Genomic DNA, 24,927 nt, shown 5'->3' with positions numbered 1-24,927 from the left:
GACTCGAGGCCCCTGACAAGCCTCCCTTTTCTTAGAGCATAAACATTAGAAAATTTGCAGTTGTAAATTTTTTCTCTGACTCTGAAATAAACATCTTCAGCAACCCAGGAATCTTTCTCTAGGACCTGGAGCCAGATCCTTGAAATGTAATCACCAAGAAAGATAGGGCCCCTATCTCCCAGGCTCTGTGAGTGGGTAGGACCCTAACTTCAATAAGCATCAATTAGCAAATACAAATGGCTTAATCAAATTGACCGACCTGCCCCCAACCTCCTCCAGTACTTTCCCCCTTACTCACCTCAGTGCTTAAAGTCCTTGGGGTTTTGTTTCAGGGAAGGTGAGTTCACCCTCTCCCCTGGTATATACTGTTGACCCCTGTGCAATAGTCCTGAACAAAGTCTCCCTTGCCTGTGTAATTCCATCCAGTGCAATATTTCTTTGACAACCCCTTCTCTTTTAAGTAGACTTCCTCTTCTTGAGGCTCTGGATACTGCCTCTTCTCAGAAGACCAACAGAAGTCTCACAGTGAAGTTTCTCAGCTACTCCTTCACAACTTAACAGCAACAGGCAGGGAGATGGACTGGAGTTCCTTCTTTGTGAGCAGACAACGTGCAGAACAGATTCTAAATTGCATTATGCCTTGCAAGGATGCACTCTTCCCTTTACTTCTGTCCATCCAAAATGTCCCAGTTACTGAAAGCATTATTCTATGTATGTACAGGAATGAATTTCCATTGTTCTTGTATCCTATCACCTGAAATCTTGCAAAGAAATAGCATGAAAGTGAGGAAGGCACACCTGGTTCTGGTCCTGAGTGTGACTCTAACTAGCTGGTTAGGTCTTGGGAAAACCCTCGCCTTTCTCTGGATATTTTTTTCTTTATCAGAGTCATGAAGTAAAATGAGACCAAGGATTCTCCATTGTTTTGTTAACTTATGCCCCACTAATTCCAGGTCAAATAACCTCAGTCCTCCCTCCCCCATGAGAGGAACCAAAGCCAATATTCTCTGAGGATAGTTATACAGTCACAGGGAGGGCCCCCTGTTGCTGTATGTATCATCTTCTGTGTGTTTACACATTGCAGTGGTAGAGCGGAGAATAAATTTAATTGCTATCATTTCTAAGCACAAGAAAAACAGTAATTCCATTAGTGGTTGCAATTTGTAAAATTTCATTGGCATACATGTTATTGCTACAGTAAATCTAAAACATAGGCATATTTTTAAATTGTAGTAGCATCATGTGTAGTAATGGGAAGGGAGTGATTAAGAGAAATAAGAGATGTGAAATGAATCCAGTGCCAGAGATCTCATACTTATCCATGAACCTAGAGTTTGAGTAAACTATCTAGCAGGGGTGTGAGTGGGGGATAAATAGTCACACTCTCTTCTGCTCCTCCAACAATTCCAACACTGGTCCTGCATTTCTCCCCAACTTTCCACTGACCTCCCACTTCTGCGCTTCACTATGCAGATGGTAAGAATGGTAAGAAATCAGCAGGAAAGCCTAGATTTCCATAAGAAAAGCAAAAGTTAATAATGAGAGAAAAGAAGAGTCAGAAGAGATGGAGAGAAATGAAACTTGTCCTGGAAGAACATTTAGGATTGGGAGTTGAGAGAAAGAGAGAGTTTTTGGAAGCAACTTCTGTTCCTGAGGAACATATTTTCTTTAAGTAGGCTGTATGCCCAGCATGGAGCCCAATGCAGGGCTTGAACCCACAACCTTGAGATACAGACCTAAGCCAAGCCAAGATGGACCTTCCTAGACCTTTCAACCACGTATGGAGACAAAGATTCTCTCCCTGACCAAACTAGTTGGGTACCTCTGAGCTCTTTTCTAACCTTGGGCATGTCCTCAAGAGCCCAATTTTAGCAAGAATCTTGCTAAGTCCGATTTTGAGAACCTCCCACCCTCCACATTTGATCATTCTCAATATCAAATTAGATTCTTCATCCTCCACCATTTCCTTCTGGCCAGCCTTCACTAAGAATCCCACCAGGCTGATTTAGCCAGAACCACCCCCCAACCATTGATGGTTGCTCTTAGTAATTTTCTATCCACCAGTGCTCCACGCCCCCCAACACACACGGTTCCTTACCTATAAATTCCTACCTTTCCTTGTTGTATTAGAGGAGTTGAGCCCAATCTCTCCCTTTTACAGTGAAACCCTACTGCATTAGTCCCTATACCTATCTCAGTAGTCCTGAATAAGGTCTGCCTTACTGTTTTAACAAGTGTCATGGATAATTTTTTCCTTAACAATGGTCAGAGGAACTCAAAGATCAGATCTGATCATTTTGAGGTCTGCTTGTGATTAAATGTGAATATGTACCAGGATATTTGGTCTAAAACTTGCTTCCATAATCTACTAGGAAGTTGCAATCAGGAGCATATAAACCTCACCAGTTTCGAATATTAAAAACAACAGACATTTGCCAGAAAGAACCTAATGGTTGTACTGAGGAAGGTAGTTTGGGTCCCTTCACCACATCCATCTCAGTGATAATGCAGACTGAGGGTCAAAATCTCTAAGATCTTTCCAGCTACAGCTTTCCACAATTTTGCAGTTTACCTAAAATGGGCACAACATCTGCTTCCTATGCCTAGAAGCAGTTATATAATCATGAAAGTGCTCCAAATCTTTCAATCTTCATTTTGATATTGATCTTTTCCATCAACAGCAGATAAAGAAACTGACTAGGTTTTTCCAAAGCCAGTAATCCCTGTCTTCAAAGGCGCTACTAAGTAGTGATGGGGTAACTGATGTTAGCAGTCACTAGGACTCAACAATACGGCCCCCAGGAGACAGAAGTGGATTTGTTCGCTCACCTCCCTGTCCAAAGAGGCTTCCCCCCGGAGTCCTGCCACCTGAGTGGAAGTATTGTTTGAAGAATGAGGTTGGTCCACTGCCTTCCTCCTTACTCCTTACTTGTCTGGATTGAAAGCCTCTTGCTGATGCCTCATCCAGCTCTTTCAGTGAAGGATCCTTTCTCTTGCAGCAGGAGTTCTGCCCCTGCTGGAGAAAACCAGCTGGTGACAAGAAAATGGGATTTTAAACTCTCTTTGGGTACCTGGCACTGAGAGGTGGAGGTATCTGCATGAACCTGTGGTCATGTTTCCATGGAAACAAAGCAGTTTGGACCTGCAGTGTTAACATTAACCAGCACTGCTCCACAGACGAGCTCCCTCCCTCTTTTAATCCAATTTAAACCAATATTTCATTGAACACCGACTATGGGCCACGCACTGAGCTGCTGCAAGGACAAAAAAGAACACAACAGACATAGTCTTTGTCTTCATGAACTCCAGTCTGGCAGCCTGGAGTATGTTCTGAAAGTTCCAAGGTACGATCAGAACATAAACTGAGCCAACTGAGCCATTCCTTGAGGCATATAATACGAAACTCAAAAGATGAGTAGGAGTAATAGAACTTTGTAAATAAATGCATATACATATGTTGAAGATACATATTTTCAATTTTTTTCACTGCTGGGTGAATGGTCAAAAACATTTGAAGAACATTGTCCCAGAGCAAATGATCCCCAAACCTCAATGTGCATTAGAATCCCTCAAGGTGCTTACTAAAAGGACAGATTCCCAGTCCTTGCCTGTAATAATTATGTTCGGTAGATTTGGAGTGAGGTCCAGGAAACTGTTTAGTAAACATTCCAGGTAATTTTGATGAATCCTGCTCTGCAGATCAGTCCCCTACAAAGCTGATTTAATTCTTCAGCCCTAAGACCCAAAAGAGGCTTTTATCCACAGCTAGCCCACATTATAATTCAGGGTAAGGAGGGAATTTTTGGTCTGTTTGTTTCTGTGGGTTTGAGGCATTTGATTATTTTGCTTATCATTATACAAAGTGGCCTCAGTAACTGCTCCAATTTCTGGGTTTCCCCAATATTTAACTAGTTCTACTTTGTGACTCTGGGGGCTTACTTTAAGCAGCTAACCACTGACCTGGACTTCCCTTACTCCTGACCTTAGCCTATAGTTCCACAGTCCATTGAAGCTGTCTCTTTCTCAGTGATTTGTCTTCGTCTTTTCCAGTAGGATGACCAGCTATCCCAGTTAGTCCAAGACAAAGAGGTTTACGGGAACTCGGATTTCCATTAATATATTTGAGAAAAGAATAGGTAGGCCAGAATGAGCCAGTCATCCTTGCAGGAAGCTTGGCTTTCAATAAACAGGGTATTTGAAGAGTCAGAATGGTGGGCCTAGTTCATGCTGCCTGGCAGGGCTAGTCTCTTTAGCCTAACCACTTCTAAGCCTTCTTTGTTTTCATCCATCTAATTTCCACCTAGATCCATGGAAACAGGAACAAGAACAAGGCTATTAACTAGAATTTAAAAACCACTTGTCAATGTTAGCTGCTGGCTGCCTGCAGAGACTTGGAAATGCCAAGTTTTACGGGAGACTCACACTGTTTGAAAGGGAGAAGAACTACTCCACCAGTGTCCACGTTCCTAAGTGTCGTCAGTTAACCCCAACAGATGCATCTCTCTCTGGTTCCAGGTAACTAGGAGCAGTATGTTTCCAGTCCCGTGGCTTGAAGGATTGTAGTGGACCCAAATGACAGGCCTCCTACAGAGTGACTCCATTCCTTGTAATCTGTGTTAAAGCAAGAGTCAGAAAGAGGGTTCTGTGTGAAATCCCTCTCCCTCCAAATTGAGTCTAGCCCTTGCAGCCCCAGGCTTGCTAGATTACCTAGAAAGAGAGTGTTACTTTCTGCTCAGGGAGGAAGAAATGAGCCAATCTACGATCCGTGTGTTAGGACCTGCCATAGCTATTTTAAAGCCCAATCTCCCTTCGTCCTGGACTCATTCCTAGGGAGAAGGCACCCGCAATCCTCTGTGAGAAATGAGGAACTCTATGCACAAAGACTTTGCATTGTCCCTGTTATGCAGCTAGAAGATACAAAGCAGAGAGCCAACCAGCGTTCTCTGAGCGGGGGCTTCTCCCACACCTGCCACTCTCTGCTTCTCCCACACCTGCCACTCTCTGCTTCTCCCCGCAGGGTCTCTGCTCCTTTCCCATGTTCAGTTTAATTACCACGGGGCAAGCAAGCAGGGAGCTTTTTAAACCCAGATCTTGGGAATGGAAGCTCCCAGATCTCTTGCGTCTGAGCAGCACCTGGGTTCTTAGGCAGCTGGAAAGCATGCAGCCACTCTCTCAGCTTTGCCTCCCAAGGAGCGACCCATTTGGGTCCTGTTTCCTGATGCTGGCGGGGACTCGACACTTCCTTTCTCAAGCGTGATCTTCCCCTTGCCGAATCCCAGTCTCCTCCCAGCCCTCCCAGCTGCTCTCCTAGCTGTTCCAGCTGCTGGATGTTTCCAGAGGGCTCTAAAATGTTCCTCTGTACCTGAGGTTATTCACATGAAGAGTCCCAGCCATTTTGCCCCTGCTTTTGATAAGGCTTAAGAAAAACTGGTGTTTCTATTAGATTGACTGGTGTATGGAAAAGCTGGTTGGCCTATTTGTGGTCCACAAGCCATGCATTGTTCACCAGGCCCTAGAGCTTAGTCAGGAATCAATCTATGCAACTCCATAAAATACCACATCCATAAGATTTCCCTCCCTTTTCCATAAGGTAGAGCTTTGGTCCAACTCTGAAATGTAGGGTTCACCCTCTCTAAGGAGCTCATCCTCTTCCTGCCAGAGGCCAAACTCAGATACCAACTAGGAAACTTGGAAAAAGTCCCCATTTCCACCTCAAAAGACATGACCTCTGCTTACTTCATAACGCCGCTCACTTCCTTCCAGCATCTTTCTATCTTCCTGTCTGGCAAGACAGAAAGACAAACCAGCTGAGGTCCCCACAATCATCTTTGCCTCCTCCTCCCCACCTGGGATGTCCCTCGAGATTCTGAGGTAGAACCCTAGGGTCACAGAACCCAGCTTGAAAAACCAGTCTTTCCCTCCTCTGCTAACATTACAAAAGGAGCCCTGAGACTTCCTGAAGTGGCACTGCGTGTGCCCATCTTTCTTCTTCTAGCCAGAGACAGGAGCCAGCTCCACAGTCCTCGATCTGGGCTCTCCTCTCTGCGGGAGCATGGCTGGGGCCTCAGAGCTGAGGCGAGTGTCTGCATAGTGTGGTGAGAGCGTGAGCACATGTGTCCTGAGTCACAGCGAGTGGAGAGCATTCCCTCACCACCATCTTATGTGAGGCTCGAGTTAGGGAAGTTTGCCATCCTGCCATGCTCTCCAGCGAGAGATGGGAATGACAATAACAGTGGAAGGAGAAGGGAGTGGGTGGCTCTGTGTTACTTCCATCTGCAGAACTGAGAAAAATGAGTCGTGTGCATTAGGTGAGAGCTTCTGGCACAGCTGTGGCTTAAAGGTGACAGAAGACGTGGGACTGACGAGGGGAAGCAGGTCTCACCTGGCCAGGAGGCAGAGAGCCAGGAACTGATCAGCTGCAAGGTGACCAAGTTTGACCAAACCACGGGGTACAAGCTGGCTGTACAAGTGGGCTCAGCATCAACATCTTTTCTTTGAACTGACCTAAGGAGAGAAAGCATGGATGTAACTTAGCACAGAGGTACAATAAAGTTCAGTGCAGCATTCCTTTCAACAGCAAAATCCTGGGAGCTCTGAGGATCCGATGACCAAGGAAAGAGGGCAGGCTAAAAAAAATTACAGCACCAGTATCCGAGAGAACATCACAGTCTTTAAAGAAATTGAGGAAAAATACTGAATGGAATCTGAAGATGTTCACTATATATTGTTAAATAAAAAAGCAAGGTACAAAGCAGGATTATTTTCTTCTTCTCTTTTGTTGAAGAAAAATATATAGACATAGAAGAGCAGTCCAAAAGGGTATCACAGATGTTCATTTCCCCCCACCCACCCCAGAAATAGATTTGATATTACATAATATATAATATAAATATGATTTTATGTATACTTTTTAAGAACTTGCATACATTTAAACTTTCTGTATTAACAGAAATTACAAAACAACCCATGGAAGAAAAATGTGTTTTTTAAAAACCAAAACCAAATAAATAACTACCTTTTAGAGCCAGGTCAAAAAGTTGGCATTTGTTCAAACATGCACCAGAGGGTTTTCAATAGCAGAGAGACAAGGATAGGGCAGTGGGCTCAAAGCCCTTGCTGTGAGCCTTAGGGTGGCAAAGAAGAACTTTTGCTAAGCTGTGCAAAATATTAGAGAAAAGGGAGGGAGAGACTTGGGAACAGAAAGGGGCAGTGAGGTAGATGAGGGATGAGCAGAACTTAGTTGAGCCATTAGGCATGGCAGGGAAAGAAGGGAGAAAAGTCAGGGAATCCTGCAGAACAAGAAATGGCAAAACCTGCTAATAGCCTCAGCACGTGCTTGGGTGAAAATGAGACTAATGTCCAAAATGACCTACATCAGACAACAGCTGACCTGGGGACATATTGTGCTGTGGGAGGAAGCTGCATCTCAGGAACACCTTTCTGGGAAGAACGCATGTTATGACTTTATCATCCGACACTCTGCAAAGGCAGAGGTTCTTATACATAGTAACATCAACTAAAAGGATTCAGAGATAACAACAAATAGAGGAATTATGTTTTAGAGAATCCACTGAAAGGACATAAGTAGTGATGAAAGCAGATGGGAAGGAACAGGAATTGCGCGCTGGAGCGATACTCACTGAGGTCTTTTTTAAAGTCGGAAGCAAGAACATGCCTGTCACATAGCAGATCCCAATAAACACAGATGTGATTCCTTGTACACATGGTTTAGCTGTCCTACTCAGGAGGTCCTTCTCTGGTTTCCTCTTATTCTCCCTCCAGAGTGTCTACCAGGTACATTGCCTCATCAGTAGTAAGTGCTCAACAATGTCTGCTGGAGAAATAAATGGAGGGAGTTGATAATTCTATTTTGTACTTCTTAATGCCACCTTTATTGATAATGATACTTGTTTCTCCTTATCTCTGCAGCCCCTGCCACTATAACTAGGGAAGGACAGGTGTGATCAGCCACCAGTGGGATCCTCACTCTCCGTGAAATGATTCACTTGGACACCCAGACTGTCCCCAGGTGGAAAGGATTTTAGAAATCAAGTCCTGCAGTTTTGAAGCTGCGCTCACTTCTACCACCTTGTGGTGGGGAGTGACCCATACTCCACTTCAATCAGCAACACAGCTTTTATCTATTTTGTATCGTGGGCTTTCTAATAAAATTTCATTTGTGCAGTTTTTGAAACTAAGCAAAATCTGAAAACCACACACTCGGAAACCCTCTCATTTCACAGGGAGACAACAGCTGAAAGATGGAGAGCTGTGGGACACCTGGGTGGCTCAGTTGGTTAAGTGTCTGCCTTCAGCTCAGGTCATGATCCCAGAGTCCTGGGATCAAGCCCTGCGTCTATTTAAAAGCCAAAAGATGTATCATATTGAATTTTTAAAAATGTACTTTTATATATCTTATTACTTTTAAACAACACCCCAAAAGACTAAAATTAAAATGAGTCAGGGGCACCTGGGTGGCTCAGTCTATAAGGCTTCTGATTCTTGGTTTCAGCTCAGGTTGTGAGCTAAGGGTGGTGAGATCAAGTCCCGAGTAGGGCTCCAAGCTCAGGGTAGAATCTGCTTAAGACTCTCTCTCCCTCTGCCCCTCCCCCTTGCTGTCTCTCTCACTGTCTCAAATAAATAAATCTTTTTAAAAATAAATGAACATTTAAAAATGATTCAGCTCCCTGCTCAGCAGTGAGTCTGTTTCTCCCTCTCCCTCTGCCTGCTGTTCCCCCTGGTTGGGCTCCTTGCTCTCTAATAAATAAATAAAATCCTTAAAAAAAAAAAAAAAGATGTAGAGCTGTGGCTAGAAACCAGTTCTTTGGACACTTTGTCCAAAATTCTTCCTCACACATCAAATAGCCCCTAACTTGGGGTATGTGTTTCAAGTCGCTTTCACATAGAGTTGCCAGATAAAACACCTGATGTCTATTAAATTTGAATATCAGATAAACAAAAAAATTGTTTTAGTATGTCTCAAATACAGCTGCACTTGTCCAGCTGTCCAAACACCAGGCTCCATAAATGCTTCATCTTAGAAGCTGCTGCAGCACCTGGGCCCTCCGTGTTTTGCTATCAGGAGCCTATTACTTAACTCTCAGTTCGAATGACAAAAACCCAGCCCATAAAGCATACTCTCCATGAGCTATTCCAGATGGAGCCAGGATCCAGCAGCCATCACCACAATAGCCCTGGCCACTCACTGAGGTAAAACGAGGAACGTCTCACAGTAAGTGGAAGGAGCGACCTCTCAGGGTTACCCTGAAGACCACACCCTGCTTCTGTTCACAGTTCAGTAGGTCAAGTGGCTGTGCCCATCTGGGACTGACGAAAAGAATGTGTGCATGTAAGGGAGTTGTCACATCTGCACTGCTGACTTTTGAGGCCAGTTGGACAATCAAACCATAAATCATCGGTCGCTTTCTTGTCTCAGGGATCAAATCAGATTTCTTCCAAGGCAAACTAGTATTTCTTCACTTCTGGTTCCATCCCATAATAAGCTCCACTACAAACTGCATTTGTCAAACATACTGCCGGACATGGAGGTGAGTGAAGGAAGCTCCCATCCTTGAGGTGCCCACATTCTCGAAAGGCAGGCAAGTGTGAAACATACTGTGTGTATGTGAAGCACTACAGTGAGGGTAAATAAGCATGAACCACTATGAGTGCAGGAGGGCCATGCAAGAAAACCCGAAGTCAGACAAAGATGAAACGATGAGGTGGAGCCACAGAAATGGGACAGTAGGATCAAAGGCTCAGAGGCATGAAATGCCATAATAGTGTGTCCAAAAAAACATGAATAGGTTAGTGTTGCTTGAGTGCAAAATTTAAGATGATGAAAAGAAATGATGAGGTTAGAAATCTAAGTTGACTCTATAACATAAAATAGAAAACTACTAGAAAAGATTGAGGCAGAAAAACAGCACAGTCAGAGGTTTTGGAAGAAGCTGACTGGAGGCCAGCTGGGAAGGGATGGGGGTGGAGTGCAGGGCAAGGGGGACACTGAACAAAGTCTGGCATCAAAGAGTAATGCATGGACCACGTAGAAGATGGAGACAGTCTCATGAGGCTAACAAGGAAGGGAGAGGATCTGGGCTTGAGAAATACTTACAAGGCCAAACAGGTGAGATGTGGCTGGTTGGGAATGAATGGTCAGAGGGAAAGGACAGAACAAAGCCCAGTTTTCTAGCCTGGGTGACTAGGTGGGTAAAATTTCTGTCAAAGGAGAGAGAAAGTTCCCCTAATCTCAGATAACACCCTGTGTCCATCCCTTTGTCCTCACAGAACAAAATATGTTCTTGTCGTGTGCGTCTTTGTCCCAGGGCAGCCTGCCCCTCTGAGAATGCAGGGCAGAACCACGTCAGGTCCCAGGCCCTCACATCTCTGGTGCTGGTGCCCAGTCAGCGCGCAATAAATATTTGTCAAGAAGAAAGACAAATACCAAATACTGCACAGTGTCACAAGTATGTAGAATGTTAAAAAAATAAATAAAATTTAAAAAGGCTTGATCTCCTAGAGAGGATAAAAAAGTGGTTGCCAGGGATGGGGGAAAGGGGTGGAAATAGGGCATTGGGGAGTAACTGGAAAAGGATACAGACCTTCGGATGGAGGATAAGCTAGGTCTGAGGGTCTAATGTACCACATGGTGACCACAGTTACACACTGTAGTGTATAATTCAAAGTTGCTAGGAGAGTAGAACTTAAATGTTCTCACACACAAAAACAGGTAAGCATGTGAGGTGATAGGTGTGTTAATGGTATCACAATGTATACACAGACCAAATCATCATGTTGTACACCTTAAATAGCTTGTACCTTTGTCAATTATATGTTAACAAAGCTGAATAAATGCCAAAAATTATGATCGTGAAAGGGAATATACAAGGAAAAAAGACACAAATAAATTGCCTTCTGGACAGTGAGTCCAAAACGACTGTGCAAAAAGCCAGTGTGGATAACCGGGAAGCAGCAGGAAACAAGTCTGAATCTCGGGGGCAGAATAGGTCTGGAGGTAAAGATGTGAGAGATACCAGCTAGTGATAAAAGCATGAAAGTGAGAAGAGCATCAGGAGTGGACCCTAATGAAATTCAACATTTAAAGGGGTTTACTTCCTCCCACTTTATAGTGAATTACCTTTGCCTTCTAGAAATGCACCAACTCCGCCCCCTCAGAGCTGACGTGTGACACGATTCAGGAACACGTTCCTAGGTTGTGATGCAGGGAGGGTTCACCTATGCCTTTGTGACCTTCCCAAGGCAACATCATATGCCTATTTTGCCAACTCAGTTCTCCTGGGTTCTTTAAACAGCCTCTGAATTCTGTGAAATTCTCCTTCATGAAATCCTCCTATGGACCACAGGGTCGCAACTATCTTCAATATTCTAGCCTGTGAATCATAAACTGCCATTCTGCTTAATCAAAGTGTAGAACACTTAATGTTTTACCAGTTCTTTTTCCAAATAGGTATCTTTGTCATCTACCTTTAAGATGAAATTAGACTGTGTTGATGTAAACACCTGTTGTCTATTACTCATTGGTGTATTGTTTCTATCCTGTTGACTGTGTGTTCAGCCACAGCAGGATTCTGTGTGCTTTGACCTAGGGTGTACCCTGAGGAAACCACAGGCTATGTCGAGCAAAGTGAGAGGACATCCTGGATGTTCTAGCATCAGTCTGTTGAAACCACCCTATAGCCACATGATATGTCAAACTATGCATTTTGGCTTGGAAAATGTGGTTAGGGCAGGAATGCTTTGTAGATTGTGTGGTATTTACAATTAGACATTTGACATAAGCTTTTTAGAAATAACCAAAAAAGGATGTTGAGCTTCTAAATTCTTAGCTTTGTCAAAAGCTGACAGGGTTTCTTTAGAAAGATTAAAAAGATAATAACTAGAAAGGAAAATGTCTAATGTCAATATGATAAATATATATTTATGTCTATGGGCCAATATAATTTTCAGTGATGGATCAGTTAAGAATAAATACATCTTTTTATATGATTGTCTGTTTTGTGTGTGTTGAGTTTGAGGAGTTCTTTATAGATCCTGGATATCAACCTTTTGTCTGTACTGACATTTGCAAATATCTTCTCCCATTCCGTGGGTTGCCTCTTTGTTTTGTTGACTGTTTCCTTTGCTGTGCAGAAGCTTTTGATCTTGATGAAGTCCCAAAAACCTTACACCAGTTAGAATGGCCAAAATTAACAAGACAGTAAACAATGTGTGTTGGAGAGGATGTGGAGAAAGGGGAACCCTCTTACACTGTTGGTGGGAATGCAAGTTGGTGCAGCCACTTTGGAAAACAGTGTGGAGATTCCTCAAGAAATTAAAAATAGAGCTTCCCTATGACCCTGCAATTGCACTACTGGGTATTTACCCCAAAGATACAGATGTAGTGAAAAGAAGGGCCATCTGTACCCCAATGTTTATAGCAGCAATGGCCACGGTTGCCAAACTGTGGAAAGAAACAAGATGCCCTTCAACGGACGAATGGATAAGGAAGATGTGGTCCATATACACTATGGAGTATTATGCCTCCATCAGAAAGGATGAATACCCAACTTTTGTATCAACATGGATGGGACTGGAAGAGATTATGCTGAGTGAAATAAGTCAAGCAGAGAGAGTCAATGATCATATGGTTTCACTTATTTGTGGAGCATAACAAATAGCATGGAGGACAAGGGGAGATGGAGAGGAGAAGGGAGTTGAGGGAAATTGGAAGGGGAGGTGAACCATGAGAGACTATGAACTCTGAAAAACAATCTGAGGGCTTTGAAGGGGTGGGGGGTGGGAGGTTGGGGGAACCAGGTGGTGGGTATTGTAGAGGGCACGGATTGCATGGAGCACTGGGTGTGGTGCAAAAACAACGAATACTGTTATGCTGAAAAGAAATTAAAAAAAAATAAATTCATCTGCAAATCACAAGAAGCCTCCCTTTCCCACATAACAAGTTCAGAGACAGGCAGTCCTTGTTAGCACAGGAGCTGCCCACTGTAACCCAGGTTCCTCCTGCCCGTCCTCTCTGCCATCCTGTTATACTCACTTGTCCTCACACTTGTCTTAGGGATGGTGATTTCTGGTTGGTCCACCTCCAAGGTTCATGTCCCTAAGAAGACAGGGGGAAATGGGTAGAGTCAAGGAAGAACAGGAACTTGTTTTAGTCAGGAAGAGAAGCTCTCCCCAGTGACTTTCACCTACCTTTCACTGACCAGCTTGAGCTACAAGAGGACAGAGATCAAGTTTGTAGCTTGTATAGCTTCCATTGCAGAACCTGGTCGGAGGTAGGAGAAATCAAAACTAGAAACTGTCAATCAGGTATTTCTGACAAGAAAAAGTCTAAGTCACATTATTAGATCTACCTATTTCCTAAAATCTTGTGAGCATATTTTAATCTAATTTACACGTGCTGATGTTGATTTCTATTTGCATAATCCTTAAGGTGATCTTACATCAAAATTTTCCACTCTATATAAGCAATATTACCCTCCTTTTTTATATGGTCTACTTTATCAAAGTGAGCTAGGAAAAGGATTAAAAATATTTCCAGATGCTAGCTCAGGTAATAGGGTGAATAGGATATATTTTTAGTTACATGTTATTTTTTAAATTGGTTCCTGGAATTTCCCCCAGCAGTGCCAAGAATATGTGGTCGGAAAGCAACAGTATCATGGATAATTTTACCTATCTTGCCACATGTTTGCCCTGTTTGGTCCAGACATGAATTGGAGTTGGTACAGATGTAAAGTCAGAGAATGGATTTTGTGTAGAGCCTTTTCCGCAGAGTAGTGCTTTATCTCCATCTGGTGGACAACCTTGTCTTTGCAATGTCGGTGGTGGTTCTCAGGCCCGGCTGCACCTCAGGATCCCCAGTGAGGCTTGCAAATAATCTGGATCCCCAGGCCCCTCCCCAGACCATTTCAATCAGATCTGGGAAAGGATACAGGCAGCAGCACTTCTGTTTTTCTAAGATACATAATTCTAATATGCAGTTAGGGTGAAGATCCGCTAAGTTAGAAGCTGCTCTAAATTGGTGATGATACTAGAGAATCATCCCTCCTGCAAGATTGCCATAAAGTAGAAAGGGCAATCTATGAAGGTAAATTCTAGAATGTTCCTGAGGCCTTTTACACGTTCCAGAGGGGAACTCAGCAAGTTGATGCTAAGAATATAAGAAAGCTAAATTTAAATTACTTCCTGCGTGACTCTCCCTGAGACAATGTGCTGAACAAATACATAATAAGACCTCTCCCTGGGCAAAACTCAGTCTCAATCTGATTTTAATTGTTTAGGTGTTTACAAAAATTTTTTACACATTTTCCCATTTAATTCTCTTAAGAACCTATGAAGGTAGGTAGTCCTTCTTCCCATGCGTGTTGGCACTCATCTAGCAACAGAAAGCCCTAGCGTATCCTAGGTGCCCACTCAAACCCTGCTTTTCCCTTCATCATCTCTCATTAAAACTTTAACTCCGCTAAACACTGTATTGTATAATTGATATTTCCTACTACAACTTAAATTTGCTAACCAAAAAAAGGTGGGAGGGGGTAAGTATGTGATGGATATATTAGTTAACTTGATGGCTGGGGGATCCTTTCACTATGTATACATATATCAAGTCATCACTTTGTACATTTTAAATATCTCACAATTCTGTCAATTAGATCTCAGTAAAGCTGAAAAAAACTATGAGTAAAGACAACGCAAGTATTCTGTGTAATATTCTTATTCATGCAAGTTTTCTGTAATCTTGAGATTTACAAACCCAAAGTTTTTTGAAAGTATTTTTTAGAAACTGACTTTCTTTCTCAGCTTGGCTTTTTTTTTTTTCCCACTGATTACAGATTTTACTTCATGTGCACTTGATGACCTTGAAAGGAAAATACATCAAAGGCATATATACACTTATAGTTCTTATTCAACATGTAGCATGGAAAAATACATCTTATTTATTGCTTTTTACACATTCCAGAAAATATCCAAATGAAGATAGGTTCGAACTGGTTACCTCTTTAAGTGCTTCTCAAATTGATTCCCACTTACTCATGTCCTCTGATCCCATCTCCTGACCCCAGCCTCAAAGCAATCACTATAGTTTTGCCTCTACTTCTGGCTTTGTCTTTCCATGATAACCAATGTCGTCTTTTCGTATGTATATTGACCACTGCTTGTATCTTCTTTAGTGAAGGATCTGTTCAAGTCTTCTTTTACCAGACTTTTATTGGGCTGGTTGTGCTCACATTACAATTTTATACAATCTTATATTTCTCCCAATCAGTGGCTCATATACATTGTGTTGTTTTCCTCACAATTTTTAAGACTGTGTGATTTTTCTTTCAAGATTTTCTTTATTGTTGTTTTTCAGTAGTTTGACTATGATCTTCTGAGGTATAGTCTTCTTTGGATTTCTTTATTGGGGTTTATATCTATCAAAGCCAGTGTTTCTTCATAAAACTTATAAAATGACCATTTTTTGCAAGTATATTTTTCTGCCCTATTTTCATTTTTTATCCTTATGAATCTCCAATTACATGTCAATCCATTTGATATTGTTCTATAGGACCCTAAGGCTCTTTTCTTTCTTCAACCTCTTTTCTCCCAGTTTCGGCAATTTAAATTGATCTGTTTTTAAGTTCACTGACACTTTCTTCTGACATTTCCGTTGCTAAATCTATCCAGTATCTCTCTCATTTCATTTATTTTACTTTTCTGTTGTAACAACTCTATCTTATTTTTTATACTTTCCATTTCTCTGCTGAGATTCCTTAATGTCTATAGTCATAAGATGACATTTCCTTCAAATCTGAACATACACTTAAGAGTTGCTTTAAAGTTTTTTGCAAAATTCAACATGTGCCATGTCAAGGTTTGTTTTGACTCCGTATCACACATTATAAGATACATTACAGAGAATCTGTATTGTATCTTCCTTTGAAGGGTGTTGATTTTTGTTCCAGGAGGCATTCTAATTACTGACTACTTTCAACTTTATGTAGGTTTGGTTTTATACTTCGTTAGTATGAATCTTTGGAAAGCACAAGGTATTTCTCAAGCCCTTCTAATTTGGTAAACTCTGCCTCCCTCACAAATCTCATTGAGGCTTGATTTCAGTCTATATTCAGGGACACTCATTTACACTCTGAGAGCTGAAACAAGAAGGCCATGTCACTTGTTCAACCTAGCTGGGAACATGCATGTTGGGCAACTCAAATTTTTGCTACTCTGCACATGTCTGAGAATGACTACAAAAGTGCCTACCCCACTGAGAAGTACATTTTCCCAAGTAAGCAAATCTGCAAATGTAATCCATGAATGAAGATCAACTGTGTATCTATTTTTAGCATAATGAAACCAGGTAACATAAAAAAAAAAATTAGTGCTTAAAAAGTTTTAATGAACTATTTTGATGAAATTTTCCCTAAACATAGTGTGTCTTAAGACACTAACAATAACTTGTTTCCCTGACTCAAGGTCATCATTATAATAAGCTAAATAATGATAAAATCCAAAGAAACCTTTAAGGTTTTACATATATAAATGTATACTCTTAGATTTAAAAGCCCCAGTTGGCAATAGTTCTTGAGGCTGCTGCTTTGGTTTTTGCCGGTTCCTTTTTCTTTTTCTTTTTTTTTTTAAATCAAAGCTCAATAAACCTTAGCTGTATGATCTTATGAAAAGTAAATTTTATGGGTCTCAGTTTTCTTATCTATAATATTAAGAAAATGCATTTCTTAGGTCCTTCCAGATCTAAAATTCTATCTTTTCTAGCTAGCTGTGCCTTTTCAGACTCTAGATGATTCTTTTCTTCCTGCTTCTGATCTTCTGTGTTCCCAAAGAATAGGAAAGCCAACTCTATTTGCTCACTAACAAATAAAAGACATTCTAATTAAAGACTTGAGATCTTTTCTAAATTATGTGCCCACAAATTCTGGCAACTAAGAGACCTGTACACACTTACTCCTGGATCTTAGCTATACTCCAAACAGACACGTAAAATCAGTTGTATTTCCTAACAAATGAAGTAAAAACAATTCATAAGACACTGTTAAATACAGTAATCCAAATATCTGACCTATGATACGTGTAAAAAAACAAAACAAAAAAACAGCATCCTTCCTAGGATCGTCACTGATCCTATGCCTAGGATAAAAGGAAAATGAACAGAGTTTTTATATAGCATAATGTATAAACTTGTCAAATCACTAAGTTGTATACCTGAAACCAATGTAATATTGTGTGTCAACTATACTTAAAAAAAGAGAAAGAAAAAGAAACTATTATAAAAAGTCTTAGAAAAGTAGACAAATGGTGCTGTTGATTTATTGTCTTTATTGAATTAAAATTATACTATGTATAAAATAGCAATGTATACACAGGAATTAATGCATTATAATATATACAATTATCTTTGAAAAGTCAGGACTCAAGTTACAATGATTATGAACATAAAACCTATATTAAAACATTTTCCATAAGTGATTTATTTAGCTGTTTTAGTTCGGAGTCGTCGTTTGAGAATCTGATGATCACTTTCCTTTACTTTATGGTCCATCAAAATCTGAAATTAACAATTTCATAATATTTTTATAAATAAAAGGTTATTTATAATTTAGTAAGATCTATTCATGTGCTTAATAATTGAAATAACAGGTACAATGTTTTTGTCCCTTTAGACTATAAGTATACTAATCTATTAAAAAGCATTATCTAAAGTAATAGATTTTGTAATGATTCTTCCAACACTACCTAACATAGGATTAAAATAATCTACACCCTATACAGATTTCAGGACATATATAGCTTGAAGTAATTAATGAAATATTTGGAGGCAAGTGCCTCAAATACTGTTTAAGAAAAAAATCTTTCAAAAAAAAAAAAAAAAATCTTTCAGAGCAACAAGTACAAAAATCCCCCTTATCTGTGGGGCCTATGTTACAAGTGGATGCCTGAAACCAAGGATAGTACCAAACCCTATGTTTATTGTTTTTTCCTATATATACATACCTATGATACAGTATAACTTATGAGTTAGGCACATTATTGTATTAACAACAATTCACTAATAAAACAATAACAACATACTACAGTAGGTTATGTCAATGTTGTATGTCTCTTCTAAGTATTTTATCTACTGTACTCTCCCATCTTCTTATGATGATGAGAAATGATAAAATGCCTATGTGATGAGATGAAGTAAGGTGAATGACGTGGAGGCACTGTGACACAGTGCTAGGCTATTACTGATCTTCTGAAATATATCAGAAGGAGGATCATCTGCTTCCAGACCATGAAGACCATAGGACACTAAAACCATGGAAAGCAAAACCAAGGATAAGAAGGGACTACTATAGTGCTCGCTTCAGCAGCACATATACTAAGAAGGGACTACTGTATATAACTTAGAAGAGTAGAAAGAGCATTATATTGCAACTAAGAAAAGAAAGAACTTTGGTCAAGGGAAGAAATTATACATTAATCAGACAGATAGTGAAAAGTGACCGAGAGAATAGTATTTCCTATTGACCCTAATTCTTCACCACCTGCCTTCCAGTGTCTGGTATCTGACATCTACTGTTGCAAAAGGTCTCTGCCCTGATTTCTCTGAGCCACTTCCTGTTGAAGGCTTCTCCTTAAAGTACTTTTCTACCATCCCTTTCATCCACTAGGCAAATGCAAGCATGATGGAAAATTAGAACTTTCCCTGTAATAGCACAGATTGTTCTGAGTGAAGAGATGAGTCATCAAGTCAGGATGACAAACTACAGTCTTTTCTTAAAAGAACCTGGAAGGCTTAGAGGAAAGGTGGGAGGAAATGACTGAATGTCAATTCTATATTTTTACCAGGCCCACTTAGGCCAGATTTGTACAACTCTTGTAACAAAGTTAACAAAAAAAAAAAAAAAAAAAAAAAAAAATAGCTGTTAGAAGCAAATAAATGACTGAACAGTGATAATTCTATTGATGGGATTAAAATTTCTCTGATTAATTTACAAATGTAAATAGGTGACACTTGTATACATTAATGCAGTACTTAAAATTATTATAAAGTTAACACATCAGATAGCAAAAGTATAACATTTAAAGCATATTCCAAGAGATCTGATCTAAAGAATAAAAATTCAAACCATTATAAAATTCAGATTGTTATGAATACTCCCAAATTAAAATAAAACATGAACAGTTTTATTTTTAAGAAAACCAAAAAGAGTAGCTTACCACTTGCCCAGATATATCAATAGGAGATGAAATTTCATTTGTGTATAATTTCCGTTTGGCCCGTTTTGGTCGAGACATATTTTCTTTACTTACTTCCACATTTGAGAGCTTTGAAGAGCTCATTGTTTCAATTATCTTCTTTGCTGTGAAGGAAAAAATGAAACAAGATGGGATCAGGAGGGAGAAAACCATAAGAGACTCTTAATCTCATAAAACAAACTGAAGGTTGCTGGGGGGTGGGGTGGTTGGAGATACGGTGGCTGGGTTATGGACACTGGGGAGGGTATCTGCTATGGTGAATGCTGTGAAATGTGTAAGCTTGCTGATTCACAGACCTGTACCCTTGTGGCAAATAATACATTAAATGTTAATTTAAAAAAATTTAAAAATCTTGTTTGGATCTAAAAAAAAAAAGAGTGTGTGTGTGTGTGTGTGTGTGTGTGTATATACGTGTGTGTGTGTATATATGCACATATATATATATATATATATATATATGTAAATTATTTAAATCCTGAAACAACTTTCTAACTGAAAAGGTATGATCCTTAATAAAGAAAAACATAGCAAATTAAAGAGAAAAAGCACTGTGAAAGGACATGACTAGTCAACTCACAAAGAAAAAAATTAACTCTCTCATAAACACATGAATAATGATGAACAGCAAAAACAAAAAAACAAAACATCATTTGGCTAATGTCAAAAAAGGTCTGGTAAATTAGAGTACAGCCAATAAAATTCAGGTGTTTTTAATGACTTGGAAAGGCTTATGCTGTTATACAAAAAAGCCTGGACCATGCAGCAGTACGCATATGTAAAGATATCCACAATAAATGTTAAGTGAAAGTAGTTTAGAATTGTGAGCCCTTTGCTTATCACTAATACACACATACACACACACATAGAGTAAATCAAATTCTTAAATTTTTTTTTTAAGATTTTATTTATTTGACAGAGAGAGATCACAAGTAGGCAGAGAGGCAGGCAGAGAGGCAGGCAGAGAGAGAGAAGGAAGCAGGCTTCCTGCTGAGCAGAGAGCCAGATGTGGGACTCGATCCCAGGACCCTGAGATCATGACCTGAGCCGAAGGCAGCAGCTTAACCCACTGAGCCACCCAGGCACCCGAGTAAATCAAATTCTTAATAGTTGATTGCTTCTGGGAAGTGGAATAAAAATTTCCAATTCTTACTTTGTACATTTGTCTTTCAACAGGTACGTAGTAATTTTAATAGAAAACATATTTCCATCTGGGAAACCTCCTGGGTAGAAAATCCTTGTACGTATAATATCAAGTATATTTTTTTTAAATAGAAAAAATATTGAAGGAAATATGCTAAATTGAAAATCTACTTGTAAAGTGTTAATTTGTCCTTGAAAGACCTGAGCTGCCCAATGTCAGAGCAGCCAATTAAGTCAATAAGCCACAATGAAAGTAATACTTAAACCTTTAACTACTTACTGCAATAATAGAATAAGCAAGAGGCAAAACGTGAGAAAGTGCCAACTCCCACCCCCACCTTCTGTCTTTCCCCACGTGTGGTCCAGGTCAGAAAGATCAGAACAGAACTGGGAGGTCACCCCCTGCCGAGGGAGCACTGAACAAAAAGCTCTTGCACAGCAGTTTTATGGATCTTGGGACTGGAGGCCAGAGGAAGGGCTACGAATGGAAAAGTAAAGTCAGAGGAGAAAGTGTCTTCAAGCTTCTCTCCCCTTTCCTGCCATAAGAAGGTCTTAGGCAGAAGTGCCTGAGGAATTTCTCTGCTGAAGGGCCCTGGTAAAGAGGCTCTCAATGAAGGCACCCTGGCTAGAACTACAGATATGCATCAGGGCCTTGCTGGCCAGGGTCCTGAGTCCTTGACTCCTTTCAGAAACTGCTCACCTTTGCTGTGGAGAGGGCAGTTTTCCCCATGAGGCCTAACAGGTAAAGCCTTTGTAAATGCCTATGGTCAGCCTAAAAAGAAGATTTTGGCCAGTACCACCAAACTCCTCATTACAGTGTGCCAGCCCGATACTAAGAGCTGTGAATGGGAACCATACAGACACGCTGCGCTTATGAAGCTTATACTATAGTGCAAAAAGTCAGAAAACAAAAATCATAGCTTAACTAATTCAATTTGCACTTTGAAAAGATCACGGGAGGCCACACACTGGATGGACAGGAGATAGATAAGAGAAAAAAGTTGGAAAACCAGTGAATGAAGGAATGAAATAATGGTGATTATCTAGAACAGATTTTTAAAATTAATATGTTTTTTCCCCCTACATTTCCAAGTGATCAACAACAGACACAGTGTAGTTATAATGCAAATAGGGGTATCTTCTACTCCTAGAAATAACTTTTAAAAAATCCACACGAGGGGCACCTGGTTGGCCCAGTCAGAAAAGCATTTGACTCTAGATCTCCGGGTTGTGAGTTCAAGCCCCATGCTGGGTACAGAGATTAAATAAATAAACTTAACAAAAGAACAAACAAACAACAATAACAACAGCAGCAAAAAAAACAGGCGCCTCGGTAGCTCAGTCCTTGTGTCTGCCTTCAGCTCGGGTCATGATCCCAGGGTCCTGAGATTAAGCCCTACATTGGGCTTCCTGCTAAACTGGAAGCCTGCTTCTCCCTCTCCCACTCCCCCTGCTTGTGTTCCCTCTCTTCTGTCTCTCTGTCAAGTAAATAAATGAAATGAAAAAAAAAAAAAGACCCACACCAGGTATACAGGAAGGGAAGAAGTTATAGAGCTGAGTCAACCAAATAAGGAAGTCAATTACCATATGGGTACTTCCCTGTCCTTGAAAACCTATTTTCTTTTACTATGTAAGTGCTAATCAATATAATTTAAATAAAATACTTATGGATCTAAAATAACAAGTCCTGCCTCTCCACATTCAGACATTTAACAATTTGCTGTTTGTCCCTTCTATGTTTATACTAATTACACCTTTTAAAAAAGTACATATTTTTTGAAAAATATATACAAATGGGGTCTGGTAAGTCTGAAGTTCCCAAGCTGTGCACTAAGACTAGAGCCAACTCACAAGAGCATCTTGAAATATTTTAAATATTCAAAGAAAACAGTGACACACAATAGCTCAAGATAATTCATAGTTTCAAATGATAACATATTACATTCCTTTGGATGATGATGTATCTTTGCAACCCTGATTTTCAGAAGCTGAGTTGTTCAGAAGCTGTTTGGCCTTAGTACTAATGGATAAAATATTAGGTGTTTCTCTGGGTACAGGGGAACAATGAAAACAAAACAAAAAAAATCACTCACTGAGACATTAAGGGCACTGTGAACGAAGAAAGTTTGGGGACCTCAGTGTTAAGTTTTTAGAGAAAAGTGTTTTTAGACTTCTACTATCCCCTGCTTTAGTTCCTTTCCTTCCCCATTCTCCTCACTTCTAGTCTCTAATTTATCCAAGTGCTACCAATGAAGCAATCTCCTGAAAATCTACTCTACTGCCTGCCCCTTTCCCCAATGCTCTCTCCACACTCTCCATGTCAGATATGTACTGTTACCCCAAAGTGCCTGCATATGCTCTACACTCTCCTGGTACTGTGCCTCTGTTAAAACTGTTCCCCTACAGCAGATGTGTGTGTGTGGGTGTATGTGTGTACATATACATGTATGTTTGTGTTTCTGTATATGTGTACAGAAAAAGTATAGATCTTAGTATGTGTTTATACACAGGTAGTTAATAAGGTTAATGTTATATTATAAAGAAAAAAGCATGAAGCAACTAAACCCAATAGATATTTACAGAAATACATATTTTTGATATATATGAATTGATAATGTTTGTCAATGCATAGAAAAAAATACTATAAGAATATATACCATAATATAGTGGTTACCTCTAGAGGGTGTAATCCTGCCAGGATTTCAATACCCAAGTTAATCCCATCTCTTTCAAAAATTAAAATTTTCCCTTAGCCTCTGAATCAAAATAGCTCTCTTACCTCCAATACTACCACAGCACTTTGCTTGAACCCTGTAAGTACATTAAGCAAGCCGCTTTGAATTAATTTGATCCTTGAACAACACAGAGCTTTGGGGTGCTGACCCCTGCATAATGTCAAAAATCTGAGTTCAACTTTTGACTCTCCAAAAATTTAACTACTAATAGCCTACTGTTGATCACAACTCTTACTGATTAACACACATTTTGTATGTATTATATATTGAATTCTAACAATAAACTAGAGAAAACAAAATGTTATTAAGAAAATCATAAGAGAAAATACATTTACAGTAGTGTACTTATCAAAAAACATCCGTGGGGCACCTGTGTGACTCAGTCAGTTAGGCCTTTGAATCCTGATTCTGGCTCAGGTCATGATTTCAGGGCTGAGAGATTAAGCCTTCTGTCCGGCTCCACGCTGGACATGGAGCCTGCTTGGGATTCTCTTTCCCTCTCCCTCTGCCCCCACCTCTAAAAACAAAAGAAAACAAAAACCATCCACATATACGTCGACCTGTGCTGCTCAAACCCGTGTTGCTCAAGGCTCAACTGTACTCACATATGGTTCGTTCTCTTCCACTCCAGTGAACGTCTAAGCATCACACCCTCTCATACTCTCCCATAGAAATCAAAATAAAACAATGTCTGTTCGAACAATGGTAATCACTGTTGTTGAGTTTACACACTAGTCAGATATTAGAAAACATCTAACATAAAAGGTCATTTAGTTTTCTGCAAACCTTTTGATTGAAGAATTGTTGGAGAATGTTGTAAGAAGTCTCCAAATTTCTGTAGTGTTCCTTCTTTTTTCTTGGTGGTCACATCTGTACTAACTGTGGATGCCTGACTCCGTAAAGAGTATGTTTTCTTAGATGATGGACGTGTGGAAACCTAAAAAACAAACATTTTTTGTTACTGTCAATGAGAAATGTTAAAAGGAAACAGTTGTAACCATAGCTGAATTAAAAGAGGCCACAAATTCGCAGGCAAGGAACTCGGGATTAAGTAAATGAGAGGAGGATAAAAGAACCAAGGCATAGCAAGATGGGTGTGACAGGCTGACTCAGAAGTATTGAAGGGCCTGCTGCTGGCCCAATGCTAAAGGTTATACTCTAAGCCAAATTAGATGAATAAGAAATGGAATATAAATGAGTTATAACTGGACAAAAGTGGATTTCTGAGTAATTACTGATCAACTTTTACATCTTTATTTTTATATTCTACTTTATAAATATAAGTTAAGAAAATGTTCAATTCTGAACACATTAAAAGACAAACCTTTTGTTCCTTTTTGACAGAAGAATTTCTATGCTCAGAAACAGGAGACTTCAGATTAGGTCTGGGTGTAGCATTCTTCTTATTTTCACATTTCACCAAGTCCTAAAATTAATGAATTTCAGTACTAGTTAATTCCTAACAATATTTTCTTTGTCTAGGCTTTTAAAAAAGATTTTTTTTTCTTTTGAAGATTTTATTTTATTTGACAGAGAGAGAGAGAGAGAGATCATAAGTAGGCAGAGCAGCAGGCAGAAAGAGGGGGGAAGCTGGCTCCCGGCTGAGCAGAGAGCCAATGGGGGCTTGATCCCAGGACCCTGAGATCATGACCTGAGCCGAAGGCAGAGGCTTAACCCACTGAGCCACCCAGGTATCCCAAGATGATGGTTTTTAACCAAGGGTGATTTTGACCCTAGGAGACATTGACAACGTCTGGAGATATTCTGGGTTGTCATTGCTGGGGTAGGAAGG

The 24,927-nt window shown here is 40.1% G+C and overlaps 1 protein-coding gene across 1 annotated transcript in view; it reads right to left on the bottom strand.

Annotated features, from left to right (window-relative positions):
• Positions 1-17,314: 17,314 nt before the first annotated feature.
• KIF20B (kinesin family member 20B) overlaps positions 17,315-24,927 on the bottom strand; it is a 114,618-nt gene continuing 107,005 nt past the window's right edge. The window contains 4 exon segments of the mRNA XM_047702805.1: positions 17,315-17,563; positions 19,222-19,364; positions 23,922-24,072; positions 24,460-24,561. Of these exon segments, the coding sequence (XP_047558761.1) occupies positions 17,486-17,563; positions 19,222-19,364; positions 23,922-24,072; positions 24,460-24,561 (474 nt within the window). The 3' untranslated portion in view covers positions 17,315-17,485.

Source organism: Lutra lutra, chromosome 14, assembly GCF_902655055.1.
Source record: "Lutra lutra chromosome 14, mLutLut1.2, whole genome shotgun sequence".
Classification (NCBI taxonomy): Eukaryota; Metazoa; Chordata; class Mammalia; order Carnivora; family Mustelidae; genus Lutra; species Lutra lutra.
This window is presented reverse-complemented; position numbering and strand designations above follow the sequence as displayed.